The 23,944-nt window shown below is 37.1% G+C and overlaps 1 protein-coding gene across 6 annotated transcripts in view; it reads right to left on the reverse strand.

The window, feature by feature from the left end:
• LRR (Leucine-rich repeat) overlaps positions 1-23,944 on the reverse strand; it is a 705,864-nt gene that overhangs the window by 271,336 nt on the left and 410,584 nt on the right. For 4 of the 6 annotated variants that reach the window (XM_070084669.1, XM_070084665.1, XM_070084667.1 and 1 more), the window contains 3 exons: positions 16,681-16,814; positions 14,563-14,811; positions 9,767-9,784 (listed from right to left, as the gene is read on the reverse strand). In XM_070084669.1, coding sequence (XP_069940770.1) covers positions 9,767-9,784; positions 14,563-14,811; positions 16,681-16,814 — 401 coding nt within the window. The remainder of the gene's footprint in view (positions 1-9,766; positions 9,785-14,562; positions 14,812-16,680; positions 16,815-23,944) is intronic. The other 2 variants (XM_070084670.1, XM_070084668.1) reach the window with 1 other exon arrangement.

Raw genomic sequence — 23,944 nt, forward strand, 5'->3', positions numbered from 1 at the left:
CCAAGAAAACGAGAATAAAACCATAAATACTAAACGAAAATAAGTGGACCCTCGACCAACGATGGCATCGATTAACGATAAATCTGACTAGCGATACATTTTAACGCAAAATTTTTGCCTCGACTAGCGCTAAAAAACTCGACCAACACTATGTGTTCCGTCAGACGCATCCACTTCTGGCCAGTGTTTACAAGCCAGCCAGCCACCGCGGTCGCTTCCAAGCATACAATCGGAACATTTTATGTTATCACAGCCTTTTTAGTGATTGCACCTGCAAAATAAGTCACCATGGGCCCCAAGAAATCTTCTAGTGCCAACCCTACAGCAAAAAGGGTGAGAATTACTATGGATATGAAGAAAGAGATCATTGCTAAGTATGAAAGTGGAGTGCGTGTCTCCGAGCTGGCCAGGTTGTACACAAAACCCCAATCAACCATCGCTACTATTGTGGCCAAGAAAACGGCAATCAAGGAAGCTGTTCTTGCCAAAGGTGCAACTATGTTTTCAAAACTGAGATCGCAAGTACTCGAAGATGTTGAGAGACTGTTATTGGTGTGGATAAACTAAAAACAGATAGCATCTCTCAAGCGATCATATGTTAAAAGGCTAGGAAGTTGCATGACGATTTAATGAAAAAAATGCCAGCAACTAGTGGTGATGTGAGTGAATTTAAGGCCAGCAAAGGTTGGTTTGAGAGATTTAAAGGGAAGGGAAGTAACCCCGGAAAAGGACTTGCCACCTCAAGTCCTAATGGAAGGGGATTCCCCTTTTAAACACTAAGACCATCAACAACAATCATCACCAGATCTTCAATAAAGGTGTCATGTAACTGTGCATGTCTTCTTCAGTTTGTGGGTATTAAAATTAATATTTCATGTGGTAAAAACAATTTTTTTTTCATACTTTGGGGTGTCCTACATGGATTAATTTGATTTCCATTATTTCTTATGGGGAAAATTAACTTGACTAACGATAATTTTGACTAACGATGAGCTCTCAGGAACGGATTAATAGCGTTAGTCGAGGGTCCACTGTAGACCACAAAGTCGGCATCTCAATTATGCACTGCGTGCTGCAGGATTTTTTTTATATGGTGCACACTGACCACACAGACCCATTGTCTCACATATGGGCCTACCAGCTTTCTCCTGCGTGACTTGAACCCGCTAGAATTTATGAGTACAGGTACCATCCGACTTACGACTGAGTTCGGTTCCGACAAACCGGTCGTAAGTCAAAATGGATGCAAGTCGAACCTTACTACTGAATATCATCATCACATTTTTGTAATGACTATTTTATTGCTTTATTTTGGTATTTCATGTTTTACTTTACTTTTTATGCTGTTAGTACTGTATTTTATGCTGTAAGGTTTAGGATAAACACTGTGTACAACACAAACACTTGTTTATTTCCCAGAAATTTGGCATAGAAAACACAGTCGTAAGTCAAATGGTCATATGTCGAGCAGGTCATAAGTCGGATGGTAGGTGTATATATACATCAAAACGGTGGCTCCTAAGACGTATATATATGACCAAAACAGTCAAAGGGTTAAAACGCCGACTTTGTGGTGTATTTTTGTAGTATTTATGGTTGTATTCTCGTTTTCTTGATATCATTTGATAGAATGGAAAACACATTATAGAAATAGAGGTGATTTTGATTGGTTGTACTATGAAAAGGACCTTGAAATGGAGCTCGAAGTAGGGAAAATGTTTGATTTTTGCCCATGTTCGATAGTAAACAAATGATGTCATTGTCCAATAAATGTCCAACTAGCCATTCTAATATGAAGTCATGAATGGGTTGACATTATTTATACAATTATTACAATATTGCAGTAGTCTGCATAACAGTAAATTTTCTATTTTTTGTTTGAATAAAAATTCAAAACAGAAGGCCGTAATCTGGAACAGATTACGGCCTATAACCGAAAGTCCACTGTATATATATATATATATATATGCATGTGCATACCTGTGTAGTGTGACATAAGTGTAAGCAGTAGTAGTAAGATATACCTGTTATCCAGCATGTTCATGAGACAGAAAAATGACACCAGCAATCCTACCATCATGTAAAACAATTACAGGCTTGTTTCACACTCACTTGGCAGGATGGTAGTACCTCCCTGGATGGTTGATGTTTACTAACCTACTACCTACAAATAAATATTAAAATTTTTGGATATGGTTGTAACGCTTGCAGGTAACAATTTGGCTTAAAATGAATTCTTTCTTTCAACACACCAGCCGTATCCCACCGAGGCCGGGTGGCCCAAAAGGAAAAACGAAAGTTTTTCCTTTTACATTTAGCAATATATACAGGAGAAGAGGTTACTAGCCCCTTGCTCCCGGCATTTTAGTCACCTCTTACAACACGCATGGCTTACGGAGGAAGAATTCTGTTCCACTTCCCCATGGAGATAAGAGGAAATAAACAAGAATAAGAACTAGAAAGAAATAAAAGAAACCCCAGAGAGGTGTGTATATATGTGCTTGTACATGTATGTGTAGTGTGACCTAAGTGTAAGTAGAAGTAGCAAGACATACCTGAAATCTTGCATGTTCATGAGACAGAAAAAAGGACACCAGCAATCCTACCATCATGTAAAACAATTACAGGCTTGTTTCACACTCACTTGGCAGGATGGTAGTACCTCCCTGGATGATTGATGTTTACTAACCTACTACCTACAAATAAATATTAAAATTTTTGGAAATGGTTGTAACGCTTGCAGGTAACAATTCGGCTTAAAATGAATTATAAACTCTTAAAATATAAAATTAACAAACAGAAAGCAAGACAAAAACAATAATAATGTCAAAGTGCTGAAAAGGATAAAAAATAATCTTAGCATTGCATTAATATGCAAAAATTAATTACAAATGTCAAGAACATCATTATAAGAAAATGCTTTACTGGCCCTATATACTGCATTCATCTGATACAGACAACCCTGCTATTTCCTTCCCAACTGCTGCCTTAATTTAAGTCAACATTAACTTCATTTATGAGCATACAATCAAGAATAGGGTAAAGCAGACTAAAAAAAAAAATGTACAAACCATACTTGCCAAAAAAAAAAAAAAACTCTTAGGACAAAATATGTCTAACAACTTTACCCTTATCACTACTGAGAACTGTAACATATTCAATGTAATCTCAAGGTGGTTTCACGTCTTCCTTTAAGAAACAGGTTCAAGCTTCACAATGGCTCCAGAGACTTAAAATACGAAGTTTTCTTTCAACAAACCGGCGGTATCCCACCAAGGCAGGGCGGCCCAAAAAGAAAAATGAAAGTTTCTCTTTTTAAATTTAGTAATTCATACAGGAGAAGGGGTTATTAGCCCCTTGCTCCTGGCATTTTAGTCGCCTCTTACAACACGCATGGCTTACGGAGGAAGAATTCTGTTCCACTTCCAAATGGAGATAAGAGGAAATAAAAAAGAACAAGAACTAGAAAGAAAATAGAAGAAAACCCAGAGAGGTGTGTATATATATGCTTGTACATGTATGTTTAGTGTGACCTAAGTGTAAGTACCAAGACGTACCTGAAATCTTGTATGTTTACGAGACAGACAAAAGACACCAGCAATCCTACCATCATGTAAAACAATTACAGGCTTTCATTTTACACTTATTTGGCAGGACGGTAGTACCTCCCTGGGTGGTTGCTGTCTACCAACCTACTACCTAGGAAAATACAAAGTTATATACAAGTATTAAAATATCCTCACTGGCTAATACAAGGGAAAAAAACTATAACCACATATAATGTCTAGTCATTGGAGGATACCAAAAATAAAGATTTCTTTGCACCATCAATAAAGAAAACAAGAGGCCATAGGTGTAAAACACTTATGGTGGCAGAACAATCAAAACGAATACAAGACGAGGTAAAAAGTACTACAACCAATAGAAATTAAAAAATGTATAAATTTAACAATGAAGATGGAACACTATAGCTCCACAGCTACAATTACATACAGTAATCACGAGTACCAGTAGTTAATGGCACACTCAGGGATGTTTATTTCATTGGAAGATCACAAATATATATAACGCTACAAGAAATTTTTAGGTTACAGTGGACAACTGCAAAATACCCTTCACACGTATGCAATATGAAATGCCAAATGACTATTCATAGGACATGTTACACCAAAACAGAAAAATGCTGCTGAGTGGCATTTGCACCTAAACATACATACAAATAAAATATACACCAAAAAACATGCTACAAAATAGCTCCCAGAGCTAAGAAAGTGATACATACTTTGAAATTTCTGAAACACTGAAGATGCCCAGCACACTGATTGACAGCATAAGAGGAGACAGGCTAACCACACACATGATCATAAAAGGACATGAGGAAATACCACAGATAAAGAGGCCTTCTTTGCACCAACAGGAAGCTATAAGGCCACAGGTATTAATTTGAAAAACATGTGCCAGAAAGACACCTGAAAATATTTCTTTCCAGACTGGTAGACTACTGGAATGGGATTCAGAGGATTTAGTATATGGAAAAGTGGAAACTTTAAACAATTATACAATAAAGTAGACACTAAAGACACAACACTATTAGCATAAATGCTCCTGTAACAACATGCTTGTTTTTAAGATAGTCAACTAAAAATTAATTTATGTCTGAGATATCCTATTCCCTAGAGGTGTTGAAATTTGCTACTTACGCTCTGAAAAAAATTTTGTTTTTATTATATTTTACCTCATTCTTATTAAACGGGAAAAGTACACTTGAAAAAATCTAAAAAATGCTGTAAATCCTCAAATTATGGGTTAATTGGGTAAAGCTGATGGCTGGTGATAGTAGATAGATAAAATGGTTTTGTCATGATTGCAACAATAACAGACAATCATGTACCTGTCATTGCTTTTTAATTAACTGACCCATCAGATTTAGTCCTGTGTTTCCCAAGTCTGGTAAACTGAGGTGGGTTAAATTGCAGGTTTATTGTACAGGTATTTTAAAATAAAATATGGTTTGTAATATCTTTTCTAAGAGTTTTCAAACTGGTTTTCCTTATTCAAGACTACAAATACTTCAACATGGCAAACATGCTATAAATTATCTTTTCAAACTACTATTCATTCTACCCCAAGAGAAAGTTTGGAAATTTATCTGTTGTAATTAGATTTCATACCTATTCTAAATATGTTATGTATATAACTGCTACACACTACTTACCAAACATTCTCACACAGTTTACACTATGCTCTTATATATAGTGCTATATTTTACAAATACAATAAAAAATGTTCAACACCCAAAATTAAAAGTGCTGTCAGAGTTAATTAAAAAAATTAAATTGTGTAATGAAACCAAAAACAAATTTTCCCATCAGTATTTACTGAGATATGAAGGCATGAAGCTAAAGGATACTGACCTGATGATGGCAACATTGGCAGTTGCCAAATGCTTTTTATTATTTTACCAATTTTTGTCCTTTTCTTCTTAGTTTTTCTAATTTTTCATATTTTACAGTAACTGTTATAACCTATGATATCTGCATCATGCCCAATGTCCATATGGTTAGCCTTCGAATACTTCCACTAACAGTGCCAACAGTATGCTGTTTACAACACAAAAACACACGTCCAACAGCTCATATATTACTGTTCTTATATACAGTGGTCCCTCGACAATCATCGGGCTTGATAGTCGTCCTTTTCGGAAATTGTCGCGTTATTTTCGTCCAAACATTGGCTCGCAAATGGTCAGTTGACTCGTTAATCGTCGTTCGTCCTGGACGCGTACTCACTGCTCTGAGCCGCCTCGGCCTCCCTTCCCAGCCAATGTGCCATTGTTTACCAGTGAGCGATGGTCCCCTCACTTGTTCATACGAAATATTTAGTAATATTCCATTCATTTTAGTGCTTGCAAGTGCTAAATAAGCTACCATGGCTCCAAAGAAACCTCCTAGTGCCAAGCCTATGGTGAAGAAGGTGAGAAATATGACTGAATTTAAGAAAAACATAATTGAACAATATGAAAGTGGCATACGTGTGGCCGAACTGGCCAGGAAGTATAATAAATCCCGTACAACCATATCTTCCATTGTAGCCAAGAAAAAGGAAATCAAGGAAGCTGTTGTTGCAAAGGGGGTAAATATGCTGACAAAAATGAGATCACCAGTACTTGAATAGGTTGAGAAGTTATTATTGGTGTGGATAAACGAGGAGGAGGAAGGCAGGAGGAGGAGGAAGAGAGATGGAAGAAGGTGCCTTCTTCCTAAATTAAGGAGATTCTTGAAAAGTGGGAGCAGGATGGAAAGATTTATGGGGAAACATCACCCTGAGAAGGATGTTGCAAGCCATATCGGCAACTTGTACAGTGACAGAATCTTGGCCCATTTTAGGGAAGTTTTAAAGAGACGCCAGAAACAGAGCTCTCTGGGCACTTTTTTTGCGAGACAGGACTCCAGTGACTCAAGCTGGTCCTAGTGGCATTAAGAAACAGAAGAGAAGTAACCCCAGAAAAGGACTTGATACCTAAGGTGATGATGGAAGGGGATTCCCCTTCCAAACAGTAACTAATCCAATCTCTCCTCCTCCAGTCTTCCATACACTAAGAAGAATCGCCAATAAAGGTAAGTGTTATGCTGTTAATGTTCATTCATCATGTCCCATTGTATTGTTTATGTACTACATCTATATTTCACGTAAAAAAATTTTTTTATACTTCTGGGTGTCAGAAATGGATTAATTGTATTAACATTATTTCTTATGGGGAAAATTTATTCAAAAATCGTCTTTTTCGATAATCACACTTCCAGGAACGGATTAACGACGATAAACGAGGGACCACTGTATTACAGAAATAGAGTTGATTTTGATTGGTTTCATGATGAAAAGTACCTTGAAATTTAGCTCAAAATAGTGGAAATGTTCAATTTTTGGCGATATTCAAAAGTAAACAAATCAGGCCACGATTCCAATACACGTCAATTGGTGAGTAATATTCTTTCACAAGTGTGTTAATATTATTTATACTATTTTTACAATAATGCAGTAGTCTGCATAACAGTAAATCTTCTATTTTTTGTGTGAATAAAAGTTCAGAAAGGAGGGACCTGGAGACGTGACTAATGAACAGTTATTTTAATGCCAGGAATGTCTGTCTGGCTTATTCTGGACCTTATTTTGAAATTAGTGTTTTTTGAAATTTGGTTGAAATTGGCCAAATAGCCAATTTCTGAACACTTTATTGGGTAGTTGAAGTAAGTAAATAGGTGGTTTCTTGTACTCAATCAATAAAACAAATGGAGTTCTAGCAAAATAGCTATTATTTAAGTCAACTGAAATAAGAGAATTGGCTGAAAATAGGGCTCAGAGGGTGAAAATAGCCAATGCCTAAATATTGCCGATATCGCTAACTTTGTGAGAGGATGATTTCCTAAGTTTTCCATTAAATTAAATATTTTTGTTGTCATTACCATCAGAAAAACTATTCTCTAACATTTCATAAGTCTTTTTTTTTTTTTTTTTTTTTTTGAAATTTTTTTATCCTGAAATTGAGTTAACCCTTTCAGGGTTTCCGACGTACTAGTACAGCTTATGCACCAGGGTTATTGATGTACTAGTATGCGTAAATTCTAGCACCTTCAAATCTAGCGAGAGAAGGCTGGTAGGCCTACATATGAAAGAATGGGTCTATGTGGTCAGTGTGCACAGTATAAAGAAAAATCCTGCAGCACACAGTACGTAATGAGAAAAGAAAACTTTGATCGTGTTTCTGGTTTTAAACAGTTACTTTTACTGTATTTTCGTATGGTATTTATGGTTGTATTCTAGTTTTCTTGGTCTCATTTTACAGAATGGATGACATATTACAGAAATTGAGATGATTTTGATTGGTTTCATAATGAAAAGTACCTAGAAATTGAGCTCAAAGTAGCAGAAATGTTCGATTTTTGCCAAAGCTCAAAAGTAAACAAATCATGCCACTTGTCCAATACACATCAACTGGTGAGTCTAATATTCTTTCACAAGTGCGCTGATATTATTTATACCATTTCTACACTAATGCTGTAGTCCGCATAACAGTAAATCTTCTATTTTTTGTGAGAAAAATTCGAAGTGGAAAGCAAAAGAAATATAAGAGGGGCCTGGGGACGTGACTAATGAACAGAGGAAATTTTCGACCGAGAACGAGTTTAGAAGAGGTCCTCTCGACCCCGAAAGGGTTAAGAATCAGGGGTCTCAAACCTCAAAGGGTTAATACATGGGACATTTCCCCATCGAGAGCTAGTCCATGAAAAAAATACAAAATTCGTTTCATCTTTTTTTAATATCAATTATTTATGGAAAGAGGGAACAATGTGCCCTTCATTTCTTTGGAAAAGAAAATCCTAACAAATATCAGCCTTTGAGAAACACAGGCAAGTAAAGCAAAGTACGTACTGTACTATAAATACTGTCCAGTACTAAACCTAAATAAATCATACCAACTTCTACTTATCTTAAATATTCAGGAGATGCCATGAAAAAAAAAAAAACAGTAATCCAGTAGTGTAAACCAGTTAACAGGATTTTGTTTCCCACTCTTAATACAGATGGTAGTATCTTCTTGGATGTTAGCAATACAGTACAAACCTACTACTAGATATGATGAATAATTTAATCAGATAAATCATACCCTACATTTTCTTTTGTGAACAAAAATTACATGAGCACTAAACTAAAAACTGACTTCTAAATAAAATCTGCACGTTAATAAAAATATGCTGATGAAGCACACATTAAGATTTGACTGTGTGTGTATATAATTTATCTTCTAGCACCACCTGTCTCCCACCAAGACAGGGTGACCAAGAACAGAAAATACTTTCACCATTATGCACACCATAGCTGCTTTATGAGAAGGAAATATTCACGGCCTAATGTTGACCTTCCAAATTTCAATACTCTTACCACAATATCAAAGAGCAGGCACTAAACTTCCTACCTCCAAATTCCAAACATTTTTCCTCTGAATGTCTTCTAAATACAGTGATCATGCTCATTACTGTCCTCACCTTCAACTAACAAAATTAAAGTATGTATATTAATCCCACTTGCCAATTCAGATATCAACCACTGGATGGAAGATGAGGAGCTGAAAATAACTCAATGTCCTGCAGCCATGCAATAAGTTTAGCATAACAAAAATTCCCTATGAACTAAAAATATGACAAATTATATTTCAATAAATAATAAGAGAGATCAAACTCAGGGCTACTAAATCTAAATTTTGAAGACTACTTATCACGCTATGAAAATATTGCAACTGGTCGTTCGTTTTTAAGCAGCTATGATAGACCCAAACTGAGTTCCCAAACCCACTTATTACAAAATACTCACTCAGGTTTACAGTTTCCTATACTCCCAACTCATGCAAACTGTGAGGATTAAACTCAACTCATTAATCTTAACCTCACGCATTACAACTGTGCCACTGACCTTTCCAAGATAATCTTATCAAACATTGAGATTAACAATATATATATAGTGCTTTTTTTTTTTTTTTAAGTTCTTGAAAAAAATAGGAACAAGAATCATAACCAGTAGTTTTTAGTGCAATGAAAAACAGAAATTAGTAGTGATTGTGGGAGGAAGAGGAGTTACTAAACATCACACAAACTATGTAGCTAGGGATCAAAACAAAAACTCAAGCTCAAAATTCTGGTGCAGGTTCCATATTAGCATTGAACTCACTGGTCAAATTAAGTCTAAAACAGCTATTAATAAGCTTATTTACCTGTTACTGTCCATTCCCCTGAAACATTTAAAAAAGCTGTATGAGCTTGAGAATATTTACAAAATACAACTATGAAAATTCTTTCTAAGTGTGTACTAAAGGAAGTGTGGTGTTGCAGTAAGTAATGGCAAGCAGTGAGTGAACCAGTGAATGGTACTCATGCACTGCATGAAGCAATTTGCTGGACCAAAGCATTTTACTGTCAAAACATGAAGACAATTGGTCCTTGTTTGTAGTTTTGTGTAACCATTATTCGTTTATGATAATTACGCATATATTAAAAGGAAAAATAACCAATAATTTACAACAATTTTAAAGGAGAATAATTAGGCAAATGGAAATTATACTAGACAGGGAACTATCACCCAACTGAACTACAGCAGACCATCGATTAACACGGTAGTTAATTTCCTGAACATTGCAAGACAAAATCGTCTATACAAACTGAAGAACTTGTGGGAAAATAGGGGTACATTCCTTCACCCCAAAAATCGCAAACAAACTTCTTAGACCTACCAATCATTAAAAAATAAAAATATCGTAATTGTAGTTCACTGTCAATATGTACTGTATTACGTTTAATGCATTCCTTAAGACTATAAATGTTACAGAAATATTTCTTACCTTATATTGTGACTGCTAGTACACGTCAATGATTCTGAACAGAGTAGAGAGGGATAAGCAAGTTTATTTAGGCACAGGTACACATAAGTGCAATTATTATACATGGACAAAATACCTAGGATAACCCAAAAAAGTCAAAGTACTGATTTCCACTGGGGTCATACTAGCCAATACCGTAAATACTGAATTACAGAAAATATCCACCTTGATAATAGCCTCAAATTTCAAACGCATGTACAACAAATTTCCAAGAAAGTCCCCAAGACTGTAGGCATACTATTAAAGATACAGTGCTATGTTCCACAATCAGCTCTCCTTGCCCTGTATCACTTACTTATTTACCCCTATCTCACCTATGGAATCTGTGCATGGGGCTCAACAACAATAAATCATCTCAGACCATTAATTACACAGCAAAAGGCTGCAGTCAGAATGATAAATTCCCACTTGAGACAGCACACTCCACCAATATTCAAAAGTCTAAAGTTACTCACCATACAAAACATCCACACTCATTATTGTGCCTACTACATACATAGAACACTAAACTCAGGTATAAACCCTCAAACTTCTCCTTACCAACATTAACAGAACACACGACCATAACACAAGACACAGATCACTCTCTGATGCCCCCCCCCTGTGTCCATCTCACACTATGTAAAAATTCAATGCACATAAAAGGCCCAAAAATTTGGAATTCATTACCAGTGATTACCAAGGAAACACCGTCTGTATATCAATTCAAGACTCTTCTAAAAAAAAAAAAAAAAACCACCTACTCACCCAAAACTAAATAAACAGTATTTAAATTAACTTTACTTACATAGTTAACAAATCACTTTCTACTGCCTCAAAATATCATTACTCACTGTGTAACTCCCCTAGCCTTAGGACCCCATAAATAAATGCTCAAAGATCAATAAATTCTCATATCTAATCTAATGCCAATATTGAATAACTTATATTTCATAAATGTATAACTCAGTTGTATAATGAGAGAAACCTTACCAAACTATGTTGTTATAGCATTACCTAGTAGAATAATCCATTCTCTTGAATGCACTGTAACTCATATAATGACCATATGAACTGTTCCTGCATTACAGATCACTGATTTGATTTGATTAAATCTGATTAATAAATTGTATGACTACATATAGTGAACTGATCATTTTGTTGTATTATTCACTGTAATGTTAAAAAACTATAAAACTACAGTGATTCAAAACTGAAATGTTCAAATTTCATTGTTTAAAATACTCATGATGGTCATTGTGACCATCATGATCATGATTATCATAATCATGATTATCATGATCATGATGATCATTATTAGTCATCATCAATCATAATAATAGTTTAATAGGACATGGTCGCAACCATGATGGTCGCGACCATGATGGTCGCAACCATGATGGTCGCGACCATGATGGTCGCGACCATGATGGTCGCGACCATGATGGTCACGACCATGATGGTCATTGTGACCATCATGATCGTGACCATGATCATTGTGACCATCATGATCGTGACCATGATCAGTGTGACCATCATGATCATGATTATCATGATCATGATAACCATGATGATCATGATCATGATGGTCATGATGGGCATGGTCATGATGATCATGGTCATGATGATCATGGTCATGATGATCATGGTCATGATCATGGTTCATAGTCATCATGATGGTCACGATGATCATGATGGTCACGATGGTCATGAAGGTCATGGTGATCATGATGGTCATGGTGATCATGATGGTCATGGTGATCATGATGGTCATGGTGATCATGAAGATCATGAAGGTCATGGTGATCATGATGGTCATGGTGATCATGATGGTCATGGTGATCATGATGGTCATGGTGATCATGATGGTCATGGTGATCATGATGGTCATGGTGATCATGGTGGTCATGGTGGTCATGGTGATCATGATGGTCATGGTGATCATGATGGTCATGGTGATCATGATGGTCATGGTGATCATGATGGTCATGGTGATCATGATGGTCATGGTGATCATGATGGTCATGGTGATCATGAAGATCATGGTGATCATGAAGATCATGAAGATCATGAAGGTCATGATGGTCATGATGGTCATGATGATCATGATGGTCATGATGATCATGATCGTCATGATGGTCATGATGGTCATGATGGTCATGATGGTCATGATGGTCATGATGATCATGATGGTCATGATCATGATGGTCATGATGATCATGATGGTCATGATGGTCATGATGATCATGATGGTCATGATGGTCATGATGATCATGATGGTCATGATCATGATGATCATGATGGTCATGATCATGATGATCATGATGGTCATGATCATGATGATCATGATGGTCATGATCATGATGATCATGATGGTCATGATGATCATGATGATCATGATGGTCATGATGATCATGATGATCATGATGATCATGATGGTCATGATGGTCATGATGATCATGATGGTCATGATGATCATGATGATCATGATGGTCATGATGATCATGATGGTCATGATGATCATGATGGTCATGATGATCATGATGGTCATGATGATCATGATGATCATGATGGTCATGATGATCATGATGATCATGATGATCATGATGATCATGATGGTCATGATGATCATGATGGTCATGATGATCATGATGGTCATGATGATCATGATGATCATGATGGTCATGATGGTCATGATGGTCATGATGATCATGATGATCATGATGGTCATGATGATCATGATGGTCATGATGATCATGATGGTCATGATGGTCATGATGATCATGATGGTCATGATGGTCATGATGATCATGATGATCATGATGGTCATGATGATCATGATGGTCATGATGATCATGATGGTCATGATGGTCATGATGATCATGATGGTCATGATGATCATGATGGTCATGATGATCATGATGGTCATGATGATCATGATGGTCATGATGATCATGATGGTCATGATGATCATGATGGTCATGATGATCATGATGGTCATGATGGTCATGATGGTCATGATGGTCATGATGGTCATGATGATCATGATGGTCATGATGATCATGATGGTCATGATGATCATGATGGTCATGATGATCATGATGGTCATGGTCATGATGATCATGGTCATGATGATCATGGTCATGATGATCATGGTCATGATGATCATGGTCATGATGATCATGGTCATGATGATAACCATGATCATGATGGGTTGAAAGTTGTGACAGCCCCAGGGCCATCGTATCTCTCACTGCTGTGAAATTAACTACCAGAATGCTTTCACATACATAAAGTATTTAATACGCATTAATAAATTTATTACAATAAAGGAATGTAATAAAATTATCATTTTTCTCTGCATTTTCAACAAAACTATCAATGTACAAGAAGAGTGGGTGGGATGTTTTTAGACTTAGTTCTTAGCACCAACACCTAACCCTCACACACACCCTAGTTTCTTTACTACAATATACAAGTGTACCAACTAAACTGATGCACAAATTGTATACATGAAGTAGCTACTGTATACACATCCAGGTTACTTTCATTTTTTAACCTTTATAATGTAAAGGAAGATAAGCAGAAGTATATAAACACAAGGAGAGAGAGCCTCTCATGGACAGGCGCAGTTCAGGCCTGCCTTCTCAATTTGTATATTAACATTGTCTCCAGCATTCTCACATTTGAGCACAGATGATGCAAATGATATGAAAACACTGCATGTATTAACTGGTATGCAGGAATCAACTAATTTAATTATAAACACAGATCTAAGAATCGTACAAGACACGTATATACGGACCAATGAGACAAGAGGTGGGACAGGAGGAGGCAGGGGAGAAAGCTAGGCCTCCCCTACAAAGACAATGACCTGCCCCACAGGCAGGCTGCCCATGAGCCCACTAGATGGAGGGAAAAAATCCCATAGTCCAGCTCGTGACACTCAAAATTTTGCCCCTAGAAGTGGCACCATGCCAGTTGAATTTTACGGAGTGTTCATTAAAAATTTGCCACAATTTTGCAAGTGAAATAGAGAAAACATGTTAAAGAACCTTATGTTAATCAATGATCTACTGTAGTATTTTAAATAGTACAGCAACAAGTATTGAAGAGATTTTCCTAGTCAAACAAAAACCATTCATGCCACTCACTTTTGCTCTAAATAATCAAAGTCGTGTAAGTAGAGCTCTCGAGTATCGTGTGAGAGGTAGATGGTGTCGACATCCCACGCTACTTCTTCTCTATATGGTAGTGCATGGTAGTCGCACATACACATGTACTGAGTAGAGAAGCCGCCGCATGGTCCCATGTCTCTAGTCCCTCCCAGTGTTGCTCGTTCCAGCTCCTCTAGCTGCTGCATCCGCTTAGAAGGCTGGATGTCCACTTTGCGGATGATGTGTCTGTACGGAAATATGAAGTACAGTATAACTGTGCACTTATGATATACAGTATTTATTTTCATACAAAGTTCTTCTTACAACAACAGTTCCAATTTACTGATAGTAAAATAATATTTCAAGAATATGCTAAGAATTTTTTTACCTTTCAGCAAAGCAGAATAATAATCTTTGTTACAACCATTATATACCCTTATAATGCTATAATCTAAAAGTAAGATTTAATCTCCCTCTCCCACCCTCCATCTATAATATACCCTGAGGAGTTTTCTGTAAATGCTAATACTGTAAAATACAACCCCATAATATGCAGCAAGTAAGTTTCTGGAGCTGATGTGAATCCCGTAACCACAGATTATAGAAAAAATTCACTTGTAATGAAAAATTACAAAAAAGTTTAAGCATACTTCTTAAAATAAAGAGTGAGCCCATTTATAAAGAACAAAAAGGCACAATACCATGACTGGAATAATATATAAACAGCCAGTACATAGAGTGGAGCATACGCCGATGTTTTGGTCTCCTCTCTCCTACATGCAGGTTATTAGTGTATAGCCCATTTACAATGGAATCTTATGAGTAGTTTTTATTTTAGAGATTTTTGCTAGAGAAAAAAAAAAATTAAATATGGAAAAGCATGAATATGAGTAGGGATCTACAAAATGGTAAACAAAAACTCTGTATGATAAAATCAAGTGAACTACGAATTCTCTGGCAAAACAGTATATATTATTCCTTCTTGGTTATAAGAACATAAGAACATAAGAAAGGAACACTGCAGCAGGCCTGTTGGCCCATACTAGGCAGGTCCTTTACAATTCATCCCACTAACAAACATTTGACCAACCCAATTTTCAATGCTACCCAAGAAATAAGCTCTGATGTGCAAGTCCCACTCAAATCCAACCCCTCCCACTCATGTACTTATCCAACCTAAATTTGAAACTACCCAAAGTCCTAGCCTCAATAATCCAACTAGGTAGACTGTTCCACTCATCAACTACCCTATTTCCAAACCAATATTTTCCTATGTCCTTTCTAAATCTAAACTTATCTAATTTAAATCCATTACTGTGGGTTCTCTCATGGAGAGATATCCTCAAGACCTTGTTAATATCCCCTTTATTAATACCTATCTTCCACTTATACACTTCGATCAGGTCTCCCCTCATTCTTCGTCTAACAAGTGAATGTAACTTAAGAGTCTTCAATCTTTCTTCATAAGGAAGATTTCTAATGCTATGTATATGCATGTTCCAATGTTTTAATCAAATCTCCCTTATTCTTTACAAAGCTTAAGTACTGTACCACAACTTGGCACTTCTTAGCTATGGCTGCAAAAGCCACAAAAATTAACCAAACTTTCAACCACAAATTGAGTATACCTGTGACCAGTTTTGAGGGTTCTTTTAACATAACCTGGAGCCAGGCTTCCCTGCCAACACTTGGGCATCCAGGTTATCTGTGCTAGAGGCCTGCAGGCCCAATCATAATCCAGCTGATCAGACGCTTGCACGATCAGCTGGATACACATTAGGTTCGATTTCCTATTGAAAACTTTTAACCCTTGTTCTGACATTGATTTTAATATCATAAATCTTACCACAGTTAATGTCCCTTCATGTGTAAAAGACTCATCAATGATGCAAAATATGTCAGAGTCAAGAGGTATAAAAAATTTACAGTAAAGAAAAAATTAGGTTAAATTTAACTTCCCGACTAATTCGAGTAGAGATTTTAATACAGTTCTTCAACAAGGTTACTCCCATATTCTCACGGAGAATAACTCCTCTTCACTACAGAAGTTTCTCCATCTTATCTCCTTTAACTACAAAATACTGAAAGTAATCAATGAAACGAGTGGAAACTTACGTGAGAGGGACAGCTGGGAATATATTTTTGAGTGCGGTACCAAGACTGAGCACCATGGTGTCCACCTCATGACTACTGTTGTCTTCGTGTGTTGTGTAATAGGTGTACACCCGGTCACAAACTGTCAAACACAACTGAAAAGTAAAGTAACAACTTAGAAAACAGTTCCCTAAACACTCTGACATTCACTACACATTAATTAAGAATTAATTAAAATACAGAGGACCCTCGGTTATTGGCCAGTTTTTCAGATCCTGATTATCGGCTGTTATTTTGCTTATCAGCCGTATGGTACGTGTCAACCTGCCACCGCCAGCCGCGAATACATCAGTCTGGCTTTGTCTCTGGGTGAGTGAGGAAGTTTCTGCTCATTCATCCAAATATTTTGCTATACATGTAATTCATTGATTTTTTGTGGTTATCAATTAAGTGCAACTGGGATATAAGTAACCAGGCCCCAAAGAAAGTTCCAAGTTAAGTTCGTTTGGAAAGAAAGTGAGAAACACGATGGAATTTAAGAAAGATGATGAAAAGTGGAGTTAGAGTGCTAGAAGTTGCCAGGATGTATGGGAAAAACAAATCAACAATCACTACTATCCTGGCAAAGAAAGAACAAATCAAGGAAGCTGATGTGGCAAAAGGAGTAAATGTGCAAACCAAACAAAGGTCACTGATAATGGAAGATATGGAGAAGTTGTTGGTTTTGTGGATCACCGAAAAACAATCAGTGGGAGATAGTGTTGTGGAGTCAACTTGTGAGAAGGCAAGGCAGTTGCATGCAGATCTTGTGAAGAAAATGCCTGGAACAAGTGCTGCTGTTTGTGAATTTAGGGCCAGCAAAGGCTGGTTTGAGAGATTTAAGAAGCGTAGTGGCATACACACTGTGGTAAGGTATGGTGAGGCTGCAAGTTCTGACAAATGTGCAGCTGAAAAATCTGTGCAGGAATTCAAGGGGTATGTAGAGGCTGAAGGACTCCTCCCCCAACAAGTGTTCAATTGTGACGAAACAGGCCTCTTTTCGAAGAAAATCAAAGAGGACCTACATTACGCAGGAGGAAAAAGCACTATCAGGACACAAGCCTATGAAAGACAGGCTTACTCTTGTTCTGTGCTAACGCTAGTGGAGATTTCGGAGTGAAACCTTTACTGGCCTATCACTCTGAAAATCCCAGTGTGTTCAAGAAAAACAATGTCATCAAGAATAGAATGTGTGTGATGTGGAAAGCTAATATTAAAGCATGGGTCACAAGGCACATTTTCAAAGAGTGGGTTAATGATGTGCTTGGCCCCAGTGTGAAAAACACCTACTGGAAAAGAAATTGCCACTTAAGTGCCTCCTGGTACTTAATGTTCCTGCAGTCTCATCCTTCAGACTTGGAAGACCAATTGTTTAGGGACTTTTGTTTTATAACAGTGAAGTTCTTGCTTCCTAACACCACTCCTCTCATCCAGCCCATGGACCAGCAGGTCATTTCTATCTTCAATAAACTCTACACAAAAGCAGTGTTTCAAAGGTGCTTTGAAGTGACCTCAGACACTCATTTGACCCTAAGAGAGTTCTGGAGGAATCACTTCAGCATCCTCCATTGCATAAGGTAAGGCTTGAGAGGGAGTGACTTCCAGGACTTTGAACTCCGCTTGGAGAAAATTGTGGCCAGAGTGTATCCAAGAGAGGGATTTTGAAGGGTTTGGGACTGACCCTGAGGACCCTACGCCTGTTGTGCAATCTACTGAGGCACTGGGGAAGCCCCTGGGGCCAGATGCGAGTGGCAAGGATGTGGAAGAGTTGGTGGAGGACCACAGGGAAGAGCTAACCACTGAAGGGCTGCATGACCTTCAACTGGAACAGGCAACAGACTGCAGCTGAGGAAATTGTTTCAGAGGAGGAGGAATAGAGATGGAAGGAGGTGCCTTCTTCAGTGATTAAGGACGTGTGTGCAAAGTGGAACGAGCTGCAATGTTTTGTTGAAAAGTATCACCCTGACCAAGTTGAAACAAGCCATATCTGCAACATGTTCAGTGACAAAACCTTGTCCCACTTCAGGGAAACCTTAAAGAGATGCCAGAAACAGAGCATTCTGGATAGTTACTTTGTGCGACAGGGGTCCAGTGACTCAAGCTGGTCCAAGTGGCATTAACCCTTTCAGGGTCGAGAGGCCCTCTCCTAAACTCGTTCTCAGGGTCGAAAATTTTTCAGAAATTAAAAAAAAAAAATTCTTATGAAATGATAGAGAATCTTTTCCCCATCATAATGACACCAAAAGTATGAAATTTTATGGAAAACTTACAGAATTATGCTTTCACAAACTTAGCAGTCTCGACGCATCAGCAATTTTGCCCGCTTTGAGCCCTATTTTCGGCCAATTCCAGTGTACTAGTCAACGAAAATCATATCTATTTTGCTAGAACTCCATTTTTTCTATCAAATGAGTACAAGAAACCACCCATTTCCCGATTTCAACCATCCAATAAAGTGGACAGAAATTGGCAATTTTGCCAATTTCACACAAATTTCAGAAGATGCCAATTTCCAAATAGGGTCCAGAATAAACAAGACCGACATTCCTGGCACTAAAATAACATTTTCTCTGTTCATTAGTCATGTCCCCAGGCTCCTCTTACATCTCTTTTGCTTCCCACTGACTTTTTATTCTCAGAAAAAAAATAGAATATTTACTGTTATGCAGACCATACCATGGGCGGGGATAGAACCCACGATCAGAGTCTCAAAACTCCAGACCGTCGCGTTAGCCACTGGACCAGCTGGCCACAATAAGATTCGTCCAATTAGGTGTATTTCTACACCATACACCTGGAGATTTGTCTGTAAAAACTTGTATTTGTGGTCACAGTGGTACCTATGCTAACCTTTCTATGGTGTAGAAATATACCTAGTTGGACGAATTGTATTGTGGCTAGCTGGTCCAGTGGTTAACGCGAAAGTCTGGAGTTTTGAGACTCTCTGGTCGCGGGTTCTATCCCCGCCCGTGGTATGGTTTGTTTGCAATCGTGTCATTACGATTTCCTGAGTACTGTTATGCAGACAACTGCATTAGTGTAGAAATGGTATAAATAGTATCAGCACACTTGTGAAAGAATATTAGACTCACCAGTTGATGTGTATTGGACGCTTGGCATGATTTGTTTACTTTTGAGCTTTGGTAAAAATCTAACATTTCTGCTACTTTGAGCTCAATTTCAAGGTACTTTTCATTATGAAACCAATCAAAATCATCTCAATTTCTGTAAAATGTCTTCCATTCTATAAAATGAGACCAGGAAAACTAAAATACAACCATAAATACCATACGAAAATACACTGCAAAGCCGCTGTTTTAAACCAAAAACATGGTTGGAGTTTTTTTTTTCTCATTACGCACTGTGTACTGCAGGAGTTTTTTTTTATACTGTGCACACTGACCACAGACCCATTCTTTCATATGTAGGCCTACCAGCTTTCTCTCACTAGATTTGAAGGCGCTAGAATTTAGGCGTACTATTAGCACATCAATAACCCTGGTGCGTAAGCCGTACTAGTACGTCAGAAATCCTGAAAGGGTTAAAAGACAAAGAAGGGAAGTAACCCCCAGAGAGGGATGCATTACCTTAACCCTTTGACTGTTTTGGTCGTATATATACGTCTTACGCGCCACTGTTTCGGACATATTTATTCGTGTAAATTCTAGCGGATTCAAATCAAGCAGGAGAAAGCTGTAGACCCATGTGTGAGAGAATGGGTCTGTGTGGTCAGTGTGCACCACATAAAAAATATCCTGCAGCATGCAGTGCATATTGAGAAAAACAAAACCCTGACCGTTTTTTTGGATTAAAACACCGACTTTGAGGTGTATTTTTGTGTAGTATTTATCGTTGTATTCTCGTTTTCATGGTCTCACGTGATAAAATGGAAAACATATTACAGAAATAGAGACGATTTTGATTAGTTTCACCATGAAAACGACCTTAAAACTGAGCTCAAAATAGCGGAAATGTTTGATTTTTAGCAATGTCCATGAGTAAGCAAATCACATCATACGTCCAATACATGTTAACTGGGGAGTCTAATATTCTTTCACTAGTGCACTATTATTATTTATACCATTTTTACAATAATGCAGTAGTCTGCATAACAGTAAATTTTGTATTTTTTGTATGAATAAAAAATCGAAATAGAAAGCAATAGTAATATAAGAGACGTGTCTAATGAACAGAGGATATGTTATTTTAGTGCCAAGAATGTCTACATTGTTTATTCTAGACCCTACTTTGAAATTGGCATCTTTTTTAATTTGCGTGAAACTGGCCAAATTGCCAATTTCTGACCACTTTATTGGGTAGTTCAAATCGGTAAATGGGCTGTTTCTTGTACTCAACTGATAGAAAAAATGGAGTTCTAAAGAAATAGCCAAGTTTGGTCAAATGAAACAACGGAACTGGCCAAAAACAGGGCTCAAAGTCGACGAAATTGCCGATGCGTGTGTCGCCGAGATCGCTAACTTCACGGGAGTGTAATTCCGCAAGTTTTCAGCCAAATTTCATACTTTTGGCGTCATTACCATCGGGAAAAGATTCTCTATCATTTCCAAAGAAAAAAAGAAAATTTTTTTTTTCCCAAAAATTTTGTGACATGGAATGACAGTTTCAGAAAGGGGCTTGCGACAGTCAAAGGGTCAAGTCCTTATGGAGGGGGATACCCCTTCCAAACAATAACCCCAACATCTCTCCTCCTCCCTATCTTCCATAAGACAACAAGTGTCTTCAAAAAAGGTATGTAATAGTGATTTAATTGCTCATGTATTTATTTCATTTAGTTCTCATTCTTTTGTGCATGTAAAACTATAATTAATCTTCAAAAATGTATTTTTTGTTAATATTTTTGGGTGTCTGGAATGAATTAATTGTATTTACTTTAATTCTAATGGGAAATATTTCAATTTTTGGCCATTTCGGTTTTAGGCCAACCTTCTGGAACGGATTACGGCTGATAACTGAGGGTCCACTGTATAAAAACTCAGATTTCATTCACCAATACTGTGCCTAAAATTATTTATTAAATTCTTTAGTAATACTGTATATCATCACAGTATATTTCTTGTGGTCAGGCAACATCCTCTCAAAAAAAATCTTTGGAAATTTTGTTTAGCTAAACATGTGGCTAAACTAATTCAATGTAAATATTATATAAAAACAAAATGTAAATATACAGTGGACCCCTGCACACTGGCCAGTGTGGATATCTGCCAAATCAGATTTCGGAAACTTTTTGGCCAAAATTCTAACTTGGAATTCAGCCAGCAACTCTGCAATCAGCTGTATTGGACTCATAATAATAATCACTCTTGGGCACATTAAATGCCTTATTTTAGGCTAATATAGAAATTTTCATTAATCCATCTATGATATTTTCAAAATTATATAAGAAACATGTTACACAGTATACATAAAAAGATACAATGTATGTTTAATAATATTCATTCTTGGGCACATTAAATGTCTTATTTTAGGTTAACCCCTTCAGGGTCCAAGGCCAAAATCTGAAGTGGTGCCCCAGTGTCCAAGAATTTAAATAAAAATTTTTTTTTATTTTTTCTTATGAAATGGTAGAGAATCTTTTTGTGAAGGTAATAAAACAAAAAGTAAGAAATTTGATGGAAAATTGACGAAATTATGCTCTCGTGAATTTTGATGTGTCAGCGATATTTACGAATCGGCGATTTTGACTCCCATTTTAGGCCAATTACATTATTCCAGTCGACCAAATTCTTAGCTATTTCACTAGTATTACTTCTATTCTATCGATTGAGCACAAGAAATCGCAAAGTCAACTGTTTCAACTACAAAATAAAGTGATCGGAAATTGGTAATTTGGCCAATTTAACACAAAGTTCAAAATATTCCAATTTCAAAATAGGGTTCAGAATAAACAATGTAGATATTCCTGACACTAAACTAACATTTCCTCTGTTCATTAGTTATGTTTTGAGGCTTTACAAATAAATTCCATTTTGATTTTTTATTCACAATGAATTTTTATTCACACCAAAAAATAGAAGATTTACTGTTATGCAATATTGTAATAATTGTATAAATATCATCACCACATTTGTGAATGTATATTAGACCCACCAGCTGGTGTGTATTAGATGTGCGAGGTCGTTTGTTTACTCATGAACATCTGCAAAAATTTAACATTTCCGCTACTTTGAGCTCAGTTTAAAGCCATTTCCTGTGCTAAAACCAATCAAAATCATCTCTATTTTTGTAATATGTCTTCCATTCTATCAAATGAGACAAAGAAATCGCAAATGCAACTATAAAAAACACTGCAAAGTTGCTATTTTAATCGAAAATCATGGTCTCGGTTTTTTCTCTCATTATACACAGTGTGCTGCAGGATTTGTTTTATGTGATGCACACATACCACATAGATGTATTCTCTCATATCTAGGCCCAAATGTACCACACAGTTTATCAGAGTGAGCTGAGCTCATGGCGTAGATCTACGGTTTGGACCCTGAACGTAAAGGCGTAGATCTACGGGACGGACCCTGAAAGGGTTAAAGTAGACATTTTTGTTAATCCATCTATGATAATTTCTTCAAAATTATATAAGAAACACTTTACATAGCATAAAAACATAGCATATAAACATGAAATGTTTATATGCTATCGAGTGGTGAGCATCGGCAAATCAAGGGAGAGGGGGGAGGGTAAACATTATGTTTTCTCTGATTCAGCATTAGAGAAAACTGTGAATCTGATGTCTAGCCCAGTCACCGCCCTTCATACGCGTTTGTTTACAATTCTCAGCATGAATTATTCATTAATTCTCCCTTTGTTTATGATGGCATCTAAAGGTAGTTGTTAGAAACGATTAAACTCGTGAACACGTTACGTCGATGGTAATATGGCTGTGTAGTGTAGCCCAGGATGGGGCTGCATGTGTGTACCTACATATACCACTGCTTACACTGACTTCCTACAAATAAATATTACTTAACTCTCGCCCTACATTACCCCTTTCAGGGTTTCTGACATATTAGTACGGCTTACGCGCCAGGGTTATTGACGTACTAGTATGCGTAAATTCTAGCGCCTTCAAATCAAGCAGGAAAAGGCTGGTAGGCCTAGATGTGAGAGAATGGGTGTGCATGGTCAGTGTGTGCGGTAGAAAAAAAAATCTGAGACCCAGTGGTGCATTGTGGGAATGCCATTTTAGTATAAGTTTTCCACCATGCCTTGCGGTAAGAAACTCCTCACTCCT

The sequence above is a fragment of the Cherax quadricarinatus genome, chromosome 13 (assembly GCF_038502225.1).
Source record: "Cherax quadricarinatus isolate ZL_2023a chromosome 13, ASM3850222v1, whole genome shotgun sequence".
In the NCBI taxonomy this organism is placed as follows: Eukaryota; Metazoa; Arthropoda; class Malacostraca; order Decapoda; family Parastacidae; genus Cherax; species Cherax quadricarinatus.